Source organism: Pseudophryne corroboree, chromosome 5 (assembly GCF_028390025.1).
Source record: "Pseudophryne corroboree isolate aPseCor3 chromosome 5, aPseCor3.hap2, whole genome shotgun sequence".
NCBI classification, from domain to species: domain Eukaryota; kingdom Metazoa; phylum Chordata; class Amphibia; order Anura; family Myobatrachidae; genus Pseudophryne; species Pseudophryne corroboree.
In genome coordinates this window covers 530759334-530779777 of record NC_086448.1, presented here as the reverse complement: position 1 = coordinate 530779777, position 20444 = coordinate 530759334, and the positions used below count along the sequence as shown (strand labels likewise).

The window sequence follows — 20444 nt, the reverse complement described above, 5'->3', positions numbered from 1 at the left end:
ATTTAATATTTGGATATAAAAAACATATATTAATGCAAAAAAACTTTAATAAAAAAAAATACCAAAAAAATAAGAAATTTAGTACCTAGTCCAGGAAAGACAAACACTACTTTGCAGATCAATCCTGGAAAACCCAAACACTTTGTTTAGCAAACTTTAAAAAAAAAAAAAATTAAAATTTTAACAAACACAAACAAGCACCAACACAGGCCAAGGACACTTACCTGCTCCTAAAGAAATAAAGTCTTGTTTTTGTGGACCACACCCAAAAATGAATACAAAATTGGTTTTTCTCACCAAAAAGTAAACTCCTACAAGAGAACACAAATGACAGTCAAAAACAGCATACAGACACTTCCAACAAACAAGCTCCAACACAGGCCAACGACACTTACCTGCTCCTAAAGAAATAAAGTCTTGTTTTTGTGGACCACACCCAAAAATGAATACAAAATTGGTTTTTCTCACCAAAAAGTAAACTCCTACAAGAGAACACAAATGACAGTCAAAAACAGCATACAGACACTTCCAACAAACAAGCTCCAACACAGGCCAACGACACTTACCTGCTCCTAAAGAAATAAAGTCTTGTTTTTGTGGACCACACCCAAAAATGAATACAAAATTGGTTTTTCTCACCAAAAAGTAAACTCCTACAAGAGAACACAAATGACAGTCAAAAACAGCATACAGACACTTCCAACAAACAAGCTCCAACACAGGCCAACGACACTTACCTGCTCCTAAAGAAATAAAGTCTTGTTTTTGTGGACCACACCCAAAAATGAATACAAAATTGGTTTTTCTCACCAAAAAGTAAACTCCTACAAGAGAACACTAATGACAGTCAAAACAAAGAAGCACGGGAATATTTTCACAAATGGACTTGCAAAATATATATGTGTTATAAAAATTAAAATATTAAAATGTATTTAAAAAACTTGCCAACACCAAAAAACAAACAAAAAAAAAACAGAATACTCACAAACGAAAATACCCACAAAAAATGCCACTGTCTATATTCAAAACGCAAAGAAAAGGACAAAGGTATGCTTGACAATTACTCACTCTGCCAATTCCACTATCACCTTCCCGCACAAGCCAACAACTCAAACGCCAAACTACCAACACTTACAGCATGCACAGTAGGCCCTTAAATAAGCAGTGCAATCATTCAACAGAATAACAGTGTACACCTGTGTGAATTAACGAGTCGCACGTAGGTATATAAGCGCACACACCTCGGCGTACACACGTCATCACAAACATGGCTTCTCGTGAGCAAATCGCAGCAGAGATAGACCGCATTGCAGAGCAGCAGATGGCATTGCAGAAACAACGGCTAGAGTGTCAAAGGCGCTTGTTAGAATACGCCTCTGCGGAGGTTAATGCAGGACCTAGTACTCTGCAAATTTCTGCTTCTGAACCTCAACAATTGAGTGTGGATACCCTGCCACACACACATAGTGAGCAAACTGAGGGAGAATTGACTTTAGCCACACAAACACAGCAGACAGAAGCTGCTAGTGAGGAGGAAGATGGAGATGACCAACCTGAAGAAACCTCACAGGCTACCTCCAGACGGAAAAAAAGACAGCCTGCATTCACTAAGAGGGAGTTGCGTGTCTTGGTCACGCAGGCCATGTCCAAAATACATAGGGGCCCCAAAAACATGGGGGCTGCTTCCAAAGAACGCATCTGGAGAGACATCACAAAATCTGTGAATGAAGTTGGCTCTGTCGTCAGAACATCACAGGAAGTGAGACGACGGTAAGTGCATCTTGACAATCCTTTTTCTGTGCTAAGTTGCATAAAAATAAGATTTTACTTACCGATAAATCTATTTCTCGGAGTCCGTAGTGGATGCTGGGGTTCCTGAAAGGACCATGGGGAATAGCGGCTCCGCAGGAGACAGGGCACAAAAAGTAAAGCTTTTCCAGATCAGGTGGTGTGCACTGGCTCCTCCCCCTATGACCCTCCTCCAGACTCCAGTTAGGTACTGTGCCCGGACGAGCGTACACAATAAGGGAGGATTTTGAATCCCGGGTAAGACTCATACCAGCCACACCAATCACACCGTACAACTTGTGATCTAAACCCAGTTAACAGTATGATAACAGCGGAGCCTCTGAAAGATGGCTTCCTTCAACAATAACCCGAATTAGTTAACAATAACTATGTACAATTATTGCAGATAATCCGCACTTGGGATGGGCGCCCAGCATCCACTACGGACTCCGAGAAATAGATTTATCGGTAAGTAAAATCTTATTTTCTCTATCGTCCTAGTGGATGCTGGGGTTCCTGAAAGGACCATGGGGATTATACCAAAGCTCCCAAACGGGCGGGAGAGTGCGGATGACTCTGCAGCACCGAATGAGAGAACTCCAGGTCCTCCTTAGCCAGAGTATCAAATTTGTAAAATTTTACAAACGTGTTCTCCCCTGACCACGTAGCTGCTCGGCAAAGTTGTAATGCCGAGACCCCTCGGGCAGCCGCCCAAGATGAGCCCACCTTCCTTGTGGAGTGGGCCTTTACAGATTTAGGCTGTGGCAGGCCTGCCACAGAATGTGCAAGTTGGATTGTGCTACAGATCCAACGAGCAATCGTCTGCTTAGACGCAGGAGCACCCATCTTGTTGGGTGCATACAATATAAACAACGAGTCAGATTTTCTGACTCCAGCTGTCCTTGCAATATATATTTTTAATGCTCTGACAACGTCCAGTAACTTGGAGTCCTCCAAGTCACTTGTAGCCGCAGGCACTACAATAGGCTGGTTCAGATGAAATGCTGACACCACCTTAGGGAGAAAATGCGGACGAGTCCGCAGTTCTGCCCTGTCCGAATGGAAAATCAGATATGGGCTTTTGTAAGATAAAGCTGCCAGTTCTGACACTCTCCTGGCCGAAGCCAGGGCTAGAAGCATGGTCACTTTCCATGTGAGATATTTCAAATCCACCTTCTTTAGTGGTTCAAACCAATGAGATTTTAGAAAGTCCAAAACCACATTGAGATCCCACGGTGCCACTGGAGGCACCACAGGAGGCTGTATATGTAGCACTCCCTTAACAAAGGTCTGGACTTCAGGGACTGAAGCCAATTCTTTTTGAAAGAAAATCGACAGGGCCGAAATTTGAACCTTAATAGATCCCAATTTGAGACCCATAGACAATCCTGATTGCAGGAAATGTAGGAATCGACCCAGTTGAAATTCCTCCGTCGGAGCACTCCGATCTTCGCACCACGCAACATATTTTCGCCAAATTCGGTGATAATGTTGCACGGTTACTTCCTTCCTTGCTTTAATCAAAGTAGGAATGACTTCTTCCGGCATGCCTTTTTCCTTTAGGATCCGGCGTTCAACCGCCATGCCGTCAAACGCAGCCGCGGTAAGTCTTGAAACAGACAGGGACCCTGCTGAAGCAAGTCCCTCCTTAGAGGTAGAGGCCACGGATCTTCCGTGATCATCTCTTGAAGTTCCGGGTACCAAGTCCTTCTTGGCCAATCCGGAACCACTAGTATCGTCCTTACGCCTCTTTGCCGTATAATTCTCAATACTTTTGGTATGAGAGGCAGAGGAGGAAACACATACACCGACTGGTACACCCAAGGCGTTACCAGCGCGTCCACAGCTATTGCCTGCGGATCTCTTGACCTGGCGCAATACCTGTCCAGTTTTTTGTTGAGGCGAGACGCCATCATGTCCACCATTGGTCTTTCCCAACGGGTTACCAGCAAGTGGAAGACTTCTGGATGAAGTCCCCACTCTCCCGGGTGAAGATCGTGTCTGCTGAGGAAGTCTGCTTCCCAGTTGTCCACTCCCGGGATGAACACTGCTGACAGTGCTATCACATGATTCTCTGCCCAGCGAAGAATCCTTGCAGCTTCTGCCATTGCACTCCTGCTTCTTGTGCCGCCCTGTCTGTTCACATGGGCGACTGCCGTGATGTTGTCCGACTGGATCAACACCGGTTTTCCCTGAAGCAGAGGTTCTGCCTGGCTTAGAGCATTGTATATTGCTCTTAGTTCCAGAATGTTTATGTGAAGAGACGTTTCCAGGCTCGTCCATACTCCCTGGAAGTTTCTTCCTTGTGTGACTGCTCCCCAGCCTCTCAGGCTGGCGTCCGTGGTCACCAGGATCCAATCCTGTATGCCGAATCTGCGGCCCTCCAATAGATGAGCACTCTGCAACCACCACAGAAGAGACACCCTTGTCCTTGGAGACAGGGTTATCCGCAGGTGCATCTGAAGATGCGACCCTGACCATTTGTCCAACAGATCCCTTTGGAAAATTCTTGCGTGGAATCTGCCGAATGGAATTGCTTCGTAAGAAGCCACCATTTTTCTCAGGACTCTTGTGCATTGATGTACAGACACCTTTCCTGGTTTTAGGAGGTTCCTGACAAGCTCGGATAACTCCTTGGCTTTTTCCTCCGGGAGAAAAACCTTTTTCTGAACCGTGTCCAGAATCATCCCTAGGAACAGCAGACGAGTTGTCGGCATTAACTGGGATTTTGGAATATTCAGAATCCACCCGTGCTGTTTTAGCACTTCTTGCGACAGTGCTAATCCCATCTCTAGCTGTTCTCTGGACCTTGCCCTTATCAGGAGATCGTCCAAGTATGGGATAATTAATATGCCCTTTCTTCGAAGAAGAATCATCATCTCGGCCATTACCTTTGTAAAGACCCGAGGTGCCGTGGACAATCCGAACGGCAGCGTCTGAAACTGATCGTGACAGTTTTGTACAACGAACCTGAGGTACCCCTGGTGTGAGGGGTAAATTGGAACGTGGAGATACGCATCCTTGATGTCCAAGGATACCATAAAGTCCCCCTCTTCCAGGTTCGCTATCACTGCTCTGAGTGACTCCATCTTGAACTTGAACTTCTTTATGTACAGGTTCAAGGACTTCAGATTTAGAATAGGCCTTACCGAGCCATCCGGCTTCGGTACCACAAAAAGAGTGGAATAATACCCCTTCCCTTGTTGTAGAAGAGGTACCTTGACTATCACCTGCTGAGAGTACAGCTTGTGAATGGCTTCCAAAACCGTCTCCCTTTCGGAGGGGGACGTTGGTAAAGCAGACTTCAGGAAACGGCGAGGTGGATCTGTCTCTAATTCCAACCTGTACCCCTGAGATATTATCTGCAGGATCCAGGGATCTACCTGCGAGTGAGCCCACTGCGCGCTGTAATTTTTGAGACGACCACCCACCGTCCCCGAGTCCGCTTGAGAAGCCCCAGCGTCATGCTGAGGCTTTTGTAGAAGCCGGGGAAGGCTTCTGTTCCTGGGAAGGAGCTGCCTGTTGCTGTCTCTTCCCTCGACCTCTGCCTCGTGGCAGATATGAATAGCCCTTTGCTCTCTTATTTTTCAAGGAACGAAAGGGCTGCGGTTGAAAAGTCGGTGCCTTTTTCTGTTGGGGAGTGACTTGAGGTAGAAAGGTGGATTTCCCGGCTGTAGCCGTGGCCACCAAATCTGATAGACCGACTCCAAATAACTCCTCCCCTTTATACGGCAAAACTTCCATATGTCGTTTTGAATCCGCATCGCCTGTCCACTGTCGCGTCCATAAAGCTCTTCTGGCCGAAATGGACATAGCACTTACCCGTGATGCCAGTGTGCAGATATCCCTCTGTGCATCACGCATATAAAGAAATGCATCCTTTATTTGTTCTAACGACAGTAAAATATTGTCCCTGTCCAGGGTATCAATATTTTCAATCAGGGACTCTGACCAAACTACCCCAGCACTGCACATCCAGGCAGTCGCTATAGCTGGTCGTAGTATAACACCTGCATGTGTGTATATACTTTTTTGGATATTTTCCATCCTCCTATCTGATGGATCTTTAAGTGCGGCCGTCTCAGGAGAGGGTAACGCCACTTGTTTAGATAAGCGTGTTAGCGCCTTGTCCACCCTAGGAGGTGTTTCCCAGCGCTCCCTAACCTCTGGCGGAAAAGGGTATAATGCCAATAATTTCTTTGAAATTATCAGCTTTTTATCAGGGGCAACCCACGCTTCATTACACACGTCATTTAATTCTTCTGATTCAGGAAAAACTATAGGTAGTTTTCACACCCCACATAATACCCTGTTTAGTGGTACCTGTAGTATCAGCTAAATGTAACGCCTCCTTCATTGCCAAAATCATATAACGTGTGGCCCTACTGGAAAATACGGTTGATTCGTCACCGTCACCTCCATTCTGGTGTCGACTCCCTAGGGGGTGACATCCTCATATTTGGCAATTGCTCCGCCTCCACACCAATATCGTCCTCATACATGTCGACACACACGTACCGACACACAGCAGACACACAGGGAATGCTCCTAACGAAGACAGGACCCACTAGCCCTTTGGGGAGACAGAGGGAGAGTTTGCCAGCACACACCAAAAGCGCTATATATAACAGGGATAGCCTTATAATAAGTGCTCCCTTATAGCTGATTTATATATATCAAAATATCGCCATAAATTTGCCCCCCCTCTCTGTTTTACCCTGTTTCTGTAGTGCAGTGCAGGGGAGAGACCTGGGAGCCGTCCTGACCAGCGGAGCTGTGAGAGGAAATGGCGCCGTGTGCTGAGGAGATAGGCCCCGCCCCTTTTCCGGCGGGCTCGTCTCCCGCTATTTAGTGAATCCAGGCAGGGGTTAAATATCTCCATATAGCCTCTGGGGGCTATATGTGAGGTATTTTTAGCCTTTATATAGGTTACATTTGCCTCCCAGGGCGCCCCCCCCCAGCGCCCTGCACCCTCAGTGACTGCGTGTGAAGTGTGCTGAGAGGAAAATGGCGCACAGCTGCAGTGCTGTGCGCTACCTTTAGAAGACTGCAGGAGTCTTCAGCCGCCGATTCTGGACCTCTTCTGACTTCAGCATCTGCAAGGGGGCCGGCGGCGCGGCTCCGGTGACCATCCAGGCTGTACCTGTGATCGTCCCTCTGGAGCTGATGTCCAGTAGCCAAGAAGCCAATCCATCCTGCACGCAGGTGAGTTCACTTCTTCTCCCCTCAGTCCCTCGTTGCAGTGATCCTGTTGCCAGCAGGACTCACTGTAAAATAAAAAACCTAAGCTAAACTTTTTCTAAGCAGCTCTTTAGGAGAGCCACCTAGATTGCACCCTTCTCGGCCGGGCACAAAAATCTAACTGGAGTCTGGAGGAGGGTCATAGGGGGAGGAGCCAGTGCACACCACCTGATCTGGAAAAGCTTTACTTTTTGTGCCCTGTCTCCTGCGGAGCCGCTATTCCCCATGGTCCTTTCAGGAACCCCAGCATCCACTAGGACGATAGAGAAAAATGTAGTTACATGTCACGTTATGTCTAGCAAACACAAGCAGAACATGTGTGCTATATATTTACTTTGAACAATAAGAAGACTCAACTTTTTCCCTCTTTCACAATATTTATGTAGGTGGGCCGACTTCAAATCCCGCCTGAAGGCAAAGAGGGCTGCGGAGTGGAATGCCTCAAGGGCAACAGGGGGGGGACCACCTGTCGCTGTGGAGTTTACTGACTTGGAGGAGATGGCGATGGCCTGTGTGAGTTATGAGGAGGGCCAAGGGGTGTCTCATATGGACACGGACCTGCCTGAGATTCTGACGGGACATGACTTGGAAGGTAAGTTTACACATGTATTTGTCTGAAATTTGAACTGTATTAATAATCTTAAACTAATTTTGACTCCAACTTTTCCCCCACACATTCTTCTATTTGCTTGCCACAAAACACAGCACAGGGGGGTGAACAGTTTGAGTCACAGGCCGGTTATGTGGTTGAGGCTGAGGTGGAGGGACCTAGTGGGTCTGCCAGTGTGGGCCAACAAAACCCACCTATGCAGGTTCCTACTGGCCCCCCCACCCAACCCTCTGCTATCCCGGAGATCCTGCTTGAAATTGCTAGGTATGGTGAGAGCCTAAACACATTTCAAGACGGGGTCATCCGGGAGGTAAGCCAGATAACTGTCCGGCTCACTGAGATCCGAACCTGTGTTGAGCAAGGTGTTGCTCAACTCTGCCAAAGTCTGGCAGAGATCAGGCAGGCCCAAGAACAACTGGCCTCCTCAAACCAAAGCCTTGCAACTAACATCTTGCAAGGGCTCCAGGCCATCGCTGTCTCCCTTGCCCACAGTGGCAGAGAGCCAACCACATCGGCTCCCTCCCCTGCCCCTGCCCAGGAAGAACAGGACACTGGGCAGGCCCAACGAAGGTCACTCCGCAGACCAAGCAAAGAAGATCAGCCTCAGGCGGGGCGAAAAAGAAGAAAGTGATGTCTCTCCAGATGGGCAGCACCCATGTTTTTGTAGTTGCCTCTATGTTATTTTGGACTTGGCTTGTGTGGCCAGAATGGATCACTCCCTCTTAGTGAAATGACTTTTTTGTGTTTGGAGGAATTGTAGCCTGTGAGTTTCTTTTAAAAAACAACAGAGCCATCTTCCTCTCACTAGTGTGCTGTGTATTGTTGTGTTTGTGTGGTGGATACTAATTATTTCTCAGTTTGTGTCAAATTTTTGTGTGGCAGGGTGTGAAATATGTTGAATTTATGAATTTATAAGATACTTTTGTCAGAAGCAGAAATTTGCAGAGTACTGAGTTCTGCAATATAATTTTTGTCAGTGCCATCTGCTTGGTGCTTGGTCTATCTCTGCCTGTGAGACTCATGTGGAGCCATGTTTAAATGTTGGATAATATTATTACTGTAATAAAAATTTAAAAAATAAAATGTGTGCAATTTCTTGAAGGTAATGCATTAGCAAAATCTTAGTTACCAAAAGATTAGGTCAACATATAGACACTTGGTGACCAATCTGCTTATTCTCCTTAAAATTAAACAAAAATGTTAAAAAAGGTATGTTTTGCACCACACTTTAATGTACATATTAATAAAACAGACACGACAACTTGATAAAATATCTTTGGACAACATGACATCATTGAAAACATTGACAGATGTTAAAAACATATATTATTGTGACTTTTAAAAATAAAACATAGTGTATGCGGCATTATGTGGGTGTTGGTTAATTAATCAGAATGTTGCAGAATTATATAACTTTAAATAAAAATGTAACTTGTTTGTATTTAGTAGTCTAACACACATTAAAACATTTCGTCACAATGCTTACACACCAAGTTAAACACAAATAACAACCTTATTTCACAGTGTGTGAGATTAATATGTGAGTAGAATAAACATGTAATGTGTGTTCAGTCAATTGGTGGTTGGTAACTTTCATGTGCTCAGTAATTAACAAGTAATTGAACATCAGATGAATGTGCTCTCCAATTAACTGCTAATTACTGCATACACACTTGTACCAGTACTTCGCAAATGTAGAGTAACTGCAGACCTACTCTGCTGCTGCGTGAATGTTGCTACGGTTTCCTATGTTAGTTTTAACAGCGACAAAGTTTATTTGCGAAAAACACGCCCATTGCAAGTTGCATACTCCCACACAGTACGCCCACTTTCACGCCCATGTCGGAGCATTGCGAAGTCTCGCCTCCGCCACGCCCACGCCACTCCTCGTTTTCGTTTGGCAGTTACGGCTTTTTTTTCCCAAAGTAATTTTGCACAGTTGTCGTACGTATGTCTTCGCGCATGCGTAATCACGCATTTGCGCATGCGCAGATACTTACATTTCGGACATTTGCGATGCGATGACTCTTAGCGATCAACTCGGAATGAGGGCCATGAGCACATAATCAACTACAGATACATTTCAAGTATGTTGGAGAAACATATTACTGCATTACCTTATATAGGAGTTTAAACGTATTCAGTCACACAGCGAAAGAAAACAGCAGCAATAGTTTACAGACTTGTATGCATCAGGCACTTATCCAACTACTCGTACCAAAAGGTAGATAGAGACTTAGTGCTGTATCACCCGGCTCAGGAGAGTGGGATACAGGGAGACTTCACCCTGCTTCCAGGATCGATCAATACGTTAGTGAACGCTGAGTGAATACAGACGCTATTAGTGTACACAATCGCCCCGTGAACCTACAGTGAACACAAACGCCCAAGTCGACGCACAGTCATACAGCTCCATATGCTGTGACTGGGTCCTTTTAGATACACAGCGTCTCAGACGGAAGCAGGAATCAGTTCATGGCGGGAAACTCGGAGGAAACTGGTCATGAACCGAGGGGAGGGGCGGCCAAGGTAGCGTCTTACTTACCACTGCTGACATCAACCCCAGGGATCGCTGCCTCATACTACCCCTGGAGCCTATGATCCCTGAGGCCTAGCGCTAATGCACCCGAAGTGGCAGCCGCGTCAGCAACTGTTCGGTAGTCTCCATCCCGAAACAGTGTGGCTGTGTCTCGCGTTTCCCCTACTAAGCGGAACCGATGCCTTACCCTCTCCCCGTGCTCCGGCACGGCCTGGTAACGTCTGCTGGACTTGCTAGTACATCCTGCACAGATGCCAGCTGAAACAGCACTCTACACGTGGGTAAGCGCTGTCACGATCCGGCGGGGTTTGTTATAGAAACTCTTTCTAAGGTACGTATAAGACGCTTTTTAGAAAGATCGGTCAAAAAATATAGTAAGACTTTAAAAATAAAATAAAAAAATTATGGCTGCTAAAAACCAGCAGCTGTAGACCGTGTTCCGGCTCCTGACGCAACAAACAAAAAACTAAATTGCCTGAGCCAGGAGGTGAGGATACAGGGACGGGCAAGATGCATTCTGGGAGGCCGAAAGCTTTAAACGTTTGGTGCCAATCCGCTGTCGCTACCCCTTATCCCAATGTTATCCTACCCTCCTTTATAGTCGCTTACATTCATCTGTCTTATCCAGCGCCGTCTTCGCCTCCTCTATCTGCCTCCTGCAGTGTGTAGATTTGAATCAGAATGTCATCTTTCTTTTTTTGTTCTTTATTAATAAAGTTTTTTGGGGGGAGAGAAAATCTGCCGTGCTGTGCAGTGCTTCTTCTTACTAGACTTCATGAGCTTACAGTCACAGCTATCTCCGCTGAGGGAGCAATGTTTTTTTCATCCTCTTTGGAGGTTCTATTTATACACTTGTCTCCATCACAATTTACTAATTAATTATTTAAAAATAGCTAGGTATATTCCTTTAACTTTAATCAAACTGTAGTTTCAACTATTATCCGCATTTTGGACATTGCTGTTTTAAATAGCTCTCTGTTCTATTGAGTATCAGTGTCACAGACCCCACTTTCTTACTTGACTTACATTTGTTTATTCCCTCCCTAAATAGAATAAGTGTTAGACACCATTTCTAGTGGATTATTAAATACATTTTATAAGTATTGCAATCAGCACCAGAGAGTATAAGTAGCTGCAACTGTATTCTACTGTATAACTTAGTTCACAATATTGCAAATCTATTATTTATAAAAAGTACATGTATAGGTCCTTTTATCCAGAATACTGTAATTCAGAAAGTTTTGAAAACCTGAAATTAAAGTAGTAAATGATAACTTCTATTTTCCAAAATAATCAGAGGGTACCTTCATCTACAGTCACTGAGGAGCACTCAAACAAAGCTGGATGGGAATGTTAGGAACAAACCAAAAAAGTTAGCAATTGGACAAATCCATGCTGGACTAGACGTGGGGCAGATGTAACATGTGCAGAGTGTGTTAGAATTGGTTGGGTTATATGATTTCTGTGCAGAGTAAATACTGGCTGCTTAATTTATACACAGCAATTTAGATTTCAGTTTGAACACACCTCACCCAAAGTTAGCTCTCTGCACATGTTACATCTGCCCCACCTACAGTGCAACATGGTTTTTGCCCAATTGCTAACTTTTTTTGGTTTGCTAACACACCTGAAAAAGGCCCATAATTCAGAAAATGTTAGCAGTGGTGCACCAAATTATCAATACACAAACACAAACTTACAGTATATAAAAAAAAAATAATGGAAAAAAGCAAGAAGAATGAATTGTACTTTTGTGAGGCAGGCTTGTTTGGCGACGGTCCTTTCATTTCTCTAGCGCTTGCTGTTAAGAGCTTGTTTGGCAACTGTACTTTTGTTTCTTCCGTACTTATGAGCTTCTTTGGTGACTGTACAATTGTTTCTCTAGTGCTTGTCAAGAGCTTGTCTGGCGACTGGTCTTTTGTTTCTCTAGAGCTTGATGTTAGGAGCTTGTCTGGTGACAGTCTCTTTGTTTTTCTAGTGCTTGGTGTAAAGACCTGTAAAAGTCAACATAAAATATTCATGTCTTAGTAATGATATGCATTTAACTTAAAACATAAATTACATTAACTAGAAAACACCAAAGAGGCAAGTGAAAACCTCAAGCAAATGCTGATTTTTTTTCTTGCAAATCCCTCTTCATCCATGAACCTGTTTTAATCTCACCTAGTGATTTTAAATTAAAAACAAACAAACGAGTTTTATAGTAAGAACTTACCTTTGTTAAAACTCTTTCTGCGTGCTACACTGGGCTCCACAAGGAAAGACATAGGTGGGTGTAGAGTAGGATCTTGATCCGAAGCACCAACAGGCTCAAAAGCTTTGACCTTCTTCCCAAGATGCATAGCGCCGCCTCCTATATCACCCCGCCTCCGTGCACAGGAGCTCAGTTTTGTTAACCAGCCCAATGCAGTAGCAAGTAAAAGAGACGACAACTGCCAGTTGCCACAAACACCACACTCTCCCGAAAGGAGAAGTGTCAGCGGCTAATGCCATACCAACCCAAAGAAGCTAAGTGCGTCAGGGTGGGCGCCTTGTGGAGCCCAGTGTACCTCGCAGAAAGAGTTTTTACAAAGGTAAGTTCTTACCATAAAACTCGTTTTCTGCTGCGGGGTACACTGGGCTCCACAAGGATAGACATTGGGGATGTCCTAAAGCAGTTCCTTATGGGAGGGGACGCACTGTAGCGGGCACAAGAACCCGCGTCCAAAGGAAGCATCCTGTGAAGCGGCGGTATCGAAGGCATAGAACCTAATGAACGTGTTCACTGAGGACCACGTAGCCGCCATGCACAATTGTTCAAGGGTCGCACCACGGCGGGCCGTACAAGAAGTCACAACAGACCGAGTAGAATGGGCCGTAATGTGAGCAGGTGCTGACAGACCAGCCCTCACATAAGCATGTGCAATCACCATTCTAATCCATCTGGCCGAAGTCTGCTTGTGAGCAGGCCAGCCCCGTCTGTGAAATCCAAACAGAATAAAGAATCAGATTTCCTAACAGAAGCAGTTCTCTTCACATAGATACGGAGAGCCCGTACCACATCCAAAGACCGCTCTTTGGGAGACAGATCAGGAGAAATAAGTGCCGGAACCACTATCTCCTGGGTAAGGTGGAACGAAGAAACCACCTTAGGCAACTAAACGGGACGAGTCCTAAGAACCGCCCGGTCACGGTGAAATATCAGATATGGGGAACTACAAGACAAGGCACCCAAATCCGACACTATTCTAGCTGAAGCAATAGCCAGCAGAAACACCACCTTAAGGGAAAGCCTTTACAGAAAATATACACCTGGCGCCACCATCCTCAAAGTATTTAGCAGCTAGTCTCGGGGATTAAGTTCCAATTCCCCCAAATTCGAAAGCAGAAAAAAGAAAATATGAGACGGCGCTTCTTACTTTGATAACCTTTTATATAATAAAACACAATAATTTACAATATCACATATAAATACCGGCCAGTATTATTTAAAAATATATATGTTATAATTCACAATATAGGAAAACAATGTAGCTTAGTCACTTAATGGAGCTGCCAATTTCAATACTCTATTTACTACAATATAGCTACAATATTATATTACAGAGGTATCCCTCTATCCTCTCCCCTAAAAAAAAAAAAAAAAAAAAGGAAATAAAGTTTTTTTAGGGGGAAACAGGTATCAGGGACTAAGCTCCTGGCAGATAGCGAAATCCCAGAAAAGAGGGGCAGAAACGGAGAAGGAGAGGATGCAGAGGAGGGGGAGGTAAACAGAAACAAGACTCCCTGCAGAAGGTAATTCCTAAAGAAAAAACAGGAAAAGGTATATTTAATTTATCTAAGAAAATTCGGACACAAGAGGAAATAAAACTTCTAGAAAAGGGTATGAATTATGCCCCAACCTAAAACCGCTATGTCCGAACTTTAAGTCGCAAAAGGTATTTTGCGTTGAAAGCTTTAAAAACACAAAAGAGTGAAGAGAGTCCCATCATTTTAGATGGTGACGATGACATAGCGGTTGGGATCTTACAATCATTACAGCAGGAAACGGAGGGCGAATGTGGAAGAGAGACATGCGTATATGATGTCACCAAATCGTTCAAAAAAAGATCAGATTTTTATCCATTACAATACAGGGGTCCCTATGTAGACAGCTTCTATGAAGCAACTCTTGCCAGTTTTAGGAAAATATGTGAAAAATCAGAAAGAAATCCATATGGGGACAATCTGACCCCCGGGGGAAAGAAAAGCGATGAAATGTTTACAGCAAAACAAAGAGATTATAACAAAACAAGCGGATAAGGGCGGTGGGGTGGTTATATTGGATATAGATGACTATACAATAGAATGCTATAGACAACTGAATGATAATAAATTCTATTGCAAACTGAAAACGATCCCCACCGCCCGATTCCAAAAGGAATACATGGAACTGTTGGATAATGCCCTTATGCGTGGCGCTATATCCAAGGAAACTTTTAATTTTTTGTTATGTCCACACCTTATCACTGCCATGTTTTATTATTTGCCCAAAATACACAAAACACTTATTAATCCACCGGGGCGCCCTATTATTTCGGGAATTGGGTCCCTCACTAATGATTTATCATTTTTAGTTGATCACTATTTGCAGGACCACGTGGGGAATCTGAGGTCCCATATTAAAGATACACAACATTTCTTAAATACAATCAATAAAATCCGTTGGAAAAAAGATTATTATCTGATTACCTGTGATGTTGAATCTCTGTATTCAAATATTCCACATAGTGGTGGGATCAAAGCAGTAGAAAAATATCTGCTGAAGGATGGGATCTCTGATTCCCTACGTGGTTTTATATTAGATTCTATCACATTTATATTATCTCACAATTATTTTTTATTTGATTCACAATATTTTTTACAGACACGAGGTGTGGCCATGGGTGCAAGATTCGCGCCGAGTCTCGCAAACCTATACATGGGGGTCTTTGAGGACCAACATGTGTGGGGGCGCGGGCTCGGCGCTGATCTGTATACTATGGCCGTTTTATAGATGACTTATTTATTATTTGGGGTGGAGATTTAAATACACTTCTTAAATTTACGGAAGGGCTCAATGAGAATGAGTTTGGATTAAAATTTACACATAAATATAGTAATATGGTGATGAGTTTCTTGGATATAGAGCTATACGTAGAAGGAGAAGATCTTAAGACTAAAACATTTATTAAGTCTGTGGACCAAAACAATTATTTGCAATACACCAGTTCTCATAAAAAAAGTTGGAAAGAGAATATTCCCCGGGGTCAGTTTGTCCGCATTAGGAGGAACTGTAGTTCAGTGGAGCTGTATCGTATACAAGCAAGAACTGTAATGAAATCTTTCTTAGAACAAGGGTATTTGCAAGAAAGATTGGAAAAAGATCTAGCCGAGGTAGAAAAGATAGAGAGAGCAACGTTACTAGAGCCTAAAAAGAGGAACATGACAAAAGAAAAAGACAATAGAAATATGTCGTTCATTACACAGTTTAATGGTTCTGCCCATCAAATAGAACAAGTAATAAAAAAGAATACAGCCCTTTTGATGCTGGATAATATTTTAAAGGCAGAAATAGATCCTAAAGGCCACACAATCTTTCGGAAGGCAGAAAATCTGCGGTCTAAATTAGTACCCAGTCATTTTGAAAATATAAAGAGGAAAAGACCAGAAAATATGTGGTTACCTAAAAAAACCTGTGGGGTTCCACAAATGTGGAAAGATAAACTGTCTATCATGTGTTAAGATGCCGAGAAATAGTAAAATATATACATCATCTAATAAGGGGGAAGAATTTCAAGTAAAGAATTTTTTGAACTGTAGTTCGACATATATTATATATGTAATCACCTGTCTATGCGTAAAGCAGTATGTGGGGAGGACAACACGAACCATGCATATTCGATACATGGAACACCGGAGGAATGTCATTAAGGGCACCAGGCATCCATTGTTTAGCCACATCATACAGTGTCAGAATTCTAATTTTGATAATTGCAGGATGATGGCTATAGAACAAATAAACAACACAGCACGGGGTGGAGCCCGCTACAGTCTATTGTGCAGACGAGAGGCATACTGGAATTTTAGAATGGGAACATTGATGCCTGGTGGCCTGAATGACACAGTGGAACTAAATAGGGTGTAATATATGTAAATATGAAAATGGTTGCATTAAGGTATAAATATGTAGGGTGAGGAGTCATGTGGTGGGTTGATAACAATACAGTGGGGGGGGGGGGGGATTTGCAGGTACATATTTGATGAAATAAAATTATGGGGAGGATTTTGTCTAGATATACGTCTATACATAAAACTAAAATTATAATTAATCACTATCTGATATAAGATCTAAGAATTTGAGTAATTATTGATTGATTGGTTAATCGATATATATAGGAAAATACATCCATATGGATATACAAATTGCGATGAGGAAAGAGCCCCAATAGGGGGCAATAGAGATACGGACTGGACTTGGCACCTTTGTATGAGAGGTTAAATATTAATATTATTAAAACTAAAAATAGAGACAATAAATGGATATACTATGTATTTTTAATTTTTTAATGTATGTGCTTAGGTGTATATTTATACTGCTAATATATTAGCATGGAATGCAGATAATGCTTTTATATTTAGAGCCCATATAATACTTCCTGATTGAAAAGGAGGCTTGGTTGTATATATATGGAGACGGAGGAATACTTCCTATAAAGCTACAATGAAAACGAGGCTTGGTTCTGTAGAACATAAGGGAAACAACAAGACTGAGAGAGAGGCTTGAATCGCGGGTGCAGTGCGCATGCGCGAGCCGCGAAAATGGGTATTTAAAGATGAAATTATACACGCAAGCACTACTGACACTGAGGAAGCCGCCGATGCTAATTAGGAGGCGGAGAAACGCGTTTGTCACGAGTAGGACACCTGGGGAGAGAAAAAACACTCCTGCAGCATTGTTTGCAAACCCGGCCGGCTCATATTCAACCTTATACCCCAGTGCTAAGGGGGAACAGAACGGACTCCACATGGCAGCCTGATAATACAGGCAGGGCTACAAGTGAGAGGAGCAGCTGTGAGAGGTAATTGGTGCTTTGCATGGTGCACCTAAAAGAACTGTTTACATACTAACCAGCAGCCAAATTGGTGCATGGGATTAATGTGCCGGAAAGATTTGCTTTCTACTAACACGCTATAACATCTATGCTCGTGCTTGGCATGCATAAAGAATTGCCTAATACCTCTTGATTTGATTGGTACATGTGCATGCTGTACCTAAATGAACTGCGCTGGAAATATTTATAGTGGGACTCTAATATGCATACTACAGCTGTTTATTTGCCTCCAGAGAGGATAGAGGGATACCTCTGTAATTGAATATTGTAGCTACATTGTAGTAAATAGAGTGTTGAAATTGGCACCTCCATAAAGTGACTAAGCTACATTGTTTTCCTATATTGTGAATTATAACATATATATTTTTAAATAATACTGGCCGGTATTTATATGTGATATTGTAAATTATTGTGTTTTATTATATAAAAGGTTATCAAAGTAAGAAGCGCCGTCTCATATTTTCTTTTTTAAGGGAAAGCCACTTAAGATCAGCTGAACCAAGAGTTTCAAATGGAGACTCTTGTAACGCCTCCAAAACCACCAACAAGTCCCAAGGAGCCACAGGCGGGACATAGGGAGGTTGGATACGCAACACACCCTGAGTAAAGGTATGCATATCAGGTAAGGTCGCAATTTTTCTCTGAAACCACACCGACAAGGCAGATATTTGAACCTTGAGGGAGGCCAGACGCAGGCCTAAGTCCAGGCCCTGCTGAAGAAAAGCCAACAACTTGGCTATACTAAACTTGGAAGCGTCAATCGTTAGATGTGCACCAAACAAAGTAAGAATGCCAGACCCTATAGCAGAGGTTCTCAAACTCGGTCCTCGGGGGCCCACACAGTGCGTTTTGCAGGTCTCCTTACAGAATCGCAAGTGAAATAATTAGCTCCACCTGTGGACCTTTTAAAATGTGTCAGTGAGTAATTAATACACTTGTGCACCTGCTGGGTTACCTGCAAAACATGCACTGTGTGGGCTCCAGAGGACCGAGTTTGAGAACCTCTGCCCTATAGTAAATCCGAGCCGAAGCCGGTTTCCGGGCCCGCAACATAATTTGAATGACCGCCTCAGAAAACCCTTTAGCCCTTAAGACGGAAGCTTCAAGAGCCACGCCGTCAAAGACAGCCGGGCTAGGTCCTGGTAGACACAGGAGCCCTGAACGAGGAGGTCTGGGCGTTGTGGAAGTAGAATTGGACGCTTTGACGATAGGCCTTGCAGGTCTGAGAACCAGTGCCGTCTGGGCCACGCTGGAGCTATGAGAAGCAGAATTCCTTTTTCTTGCTTGAACTTCCGAATTACCCTGGGCAGGAGTAACACCGGAGGGAACACGTATGGCAGCCGAAACCTCGACGGTACCGCCAGCGCATCCACGAATGCTGCTTGAGGATCCCTTGTTCTTGCTCCGAAGACCGGAACCTTGTGATTGTGTCGAGATGCCATCAGATCTACATCTGGAAGGCCCCACCTTTCCACTAGGAGTTGAAACACTTCTAGATGGAGGCCCCACTCGCCGGCATGCACGTCCTGACGACTGAGAAAGTCCGCTTCCCAATTCAGGACTCCCAGAATGAATATTGCCGATATGGCCGGTAGATGGCGTTCTGCCCACTGTAGAATCCGTGAGACTTCCTTCATTGCTAGGCGGCTTCAAGTGCCGCCTTGATGATTTATGTAAGCCACTGTGGTGGCGTTGTCAGACTGTACTTGAACAGGACGGTTCTGATTTAAATGCTGGGCTAGGTTCAAGACATTGAAGACCGCCCGCAACTCCAGAATATTGATCGAGAGGAGGGACTCCTCCTTGGTCCACCGCCCCTGAAGGGAGTGCTGCTTCAGCACCGCGCCCCAACCTCTTAAGACTGGCATCTGTTGTCAACAGGACCCAGTCGGATATCCAGAACGGACGGCCCCTGCACAGTTGTTGGTCCCGGAGCCACCAGAGCAGCGACAGACGGACCTCCGGAGTCAATGAGATCATGTGAGACCTGATCCGGTGAGGAAGGCCGTCCCATTTAGCTAGAATCAGCCTCTGGAGAGGGTGAGTGTGAAATTGAGCGTAATCCACCATGTCGAATGCGGATACCATGAGGCCCAGCACCTGCATCGCCGAATGTATAGACACTTGCGGACGATATAGGAAGCAACGAATCCTGTCCTGAAGTTTCAGGACTTTCTCCTGAGACAGGAACAACCGCTGGTTGTGAGTGTCCAATAGTGCTCCCAGATGCACCATGCTCTGAGCAGGGATCAGGGATGACTTCTTCCAGTTGATGAGCCACCCATGGGCTTGCAGAAACCGGACCGTCACATCTAGATGACGCAGGAGAAGTTCTGGGGAATTTACCAGGATTAACAAGTCGTCCAAATACAGCAGTATCCTGACCCCTTGACGGCGGAGTACCACCGTCATCACCGCCATGACTTTTGTAAAGACTCGCGGAGCCGTTGTTAAACCAAAAGGTAACGCCCGAAACCGGAAGTAGCAGTTGCCAATCGCAAATCTCAGGTATTGCTGATGAGACACTGCTATAGGAATATGCAGGTAAGGATCCTGTATATACAGGGAGACCATGAAGTCCACAGGTTCCAAGGCCAGAACTAGAGCGCGAAGGGTTTCCATCCGGAACCTGGAAACCTTCACAAACCTGTTCAATGCCTTGAGGTTGAGAATGGGCCGGGAGGACCCATTCGGTTTCGGGACTAGAAACAGCGGAGAATAGTACCCCCGGCCCCTCTGTGCAAGAGGCACCTGTACTACGACTCCTGTATCCAGGAGGGTCTGTACCACCGAATGTAGAGTGTTTGCCTTTGTCTTGTCCAACGGGACATCTGTCTGGCAAAATCGATGAGGGGGTCAGATTTTGAAGGCTATGGCGTAACCTCGCGTGACGACTTCCCCTACCCAGGCATCTAAAGTGGTGACCTGGGTATACCCTAGAAGCCAGCCCCCCACCCTAGGATCCCCCAGAGGGAGGCCCGCCCCGTCATGCGGCAGACATATCTGTTTTGGAAGCTGGCTGACGGGCCGCCCAGGCTCTTTTGGGCTTAGGCTTACCAGGTTTGGAAGTGCGGGCCTGCTTGTTGTACGCCTGACCTTTTGCTTTACCTGAAGTACGAAAGGGGCGAAAGGAAGTACCTTTAGCCTTCGACAC

The 20444-nt window shown here is 44.5% G+C and overlaps 1 protein-coding gene and 1 long non-coding RNA gene across 7 annotated transcripts in view; both read right to left on the bottom strand.

The window, feature by feature from the left end:
- The window catches only part of SYCP2L (synaptonemal complex protein 2 like), a 905846-nt gene that overhangs the window by 279563 nt on the left and 605839 nt on the right, over positions 1 to 20444 (bottom strand). For all 6 annotated transcript variants that reach the window (XM_063923155.1, XM_063923158.1, XM_063923156.1 and 3 more), the window contains one exon: positions 11928 to 12172. In XM_063923155.1, the coding sequence (XP_063779225.1) occupies positions 11928 to 12172 (245 nt within the window). The remainder of the gene's footprint in view (positions 1 to 11927; positions 12173 to 20444) is intronic.
- Positions 70 to 850, bottom strand: LOC134929187 (uncharacterized). The gene is made up of 3 exons (XR_010178359.1): positions 738 to 850; positions 396 to 653; positions 70 to 311 (listed from the first exon to the last, which is right to left on the bottom strand). It is a non-coding gene; the product is annotated as an uncharacterized LOC134929187 (long non-coding RNA).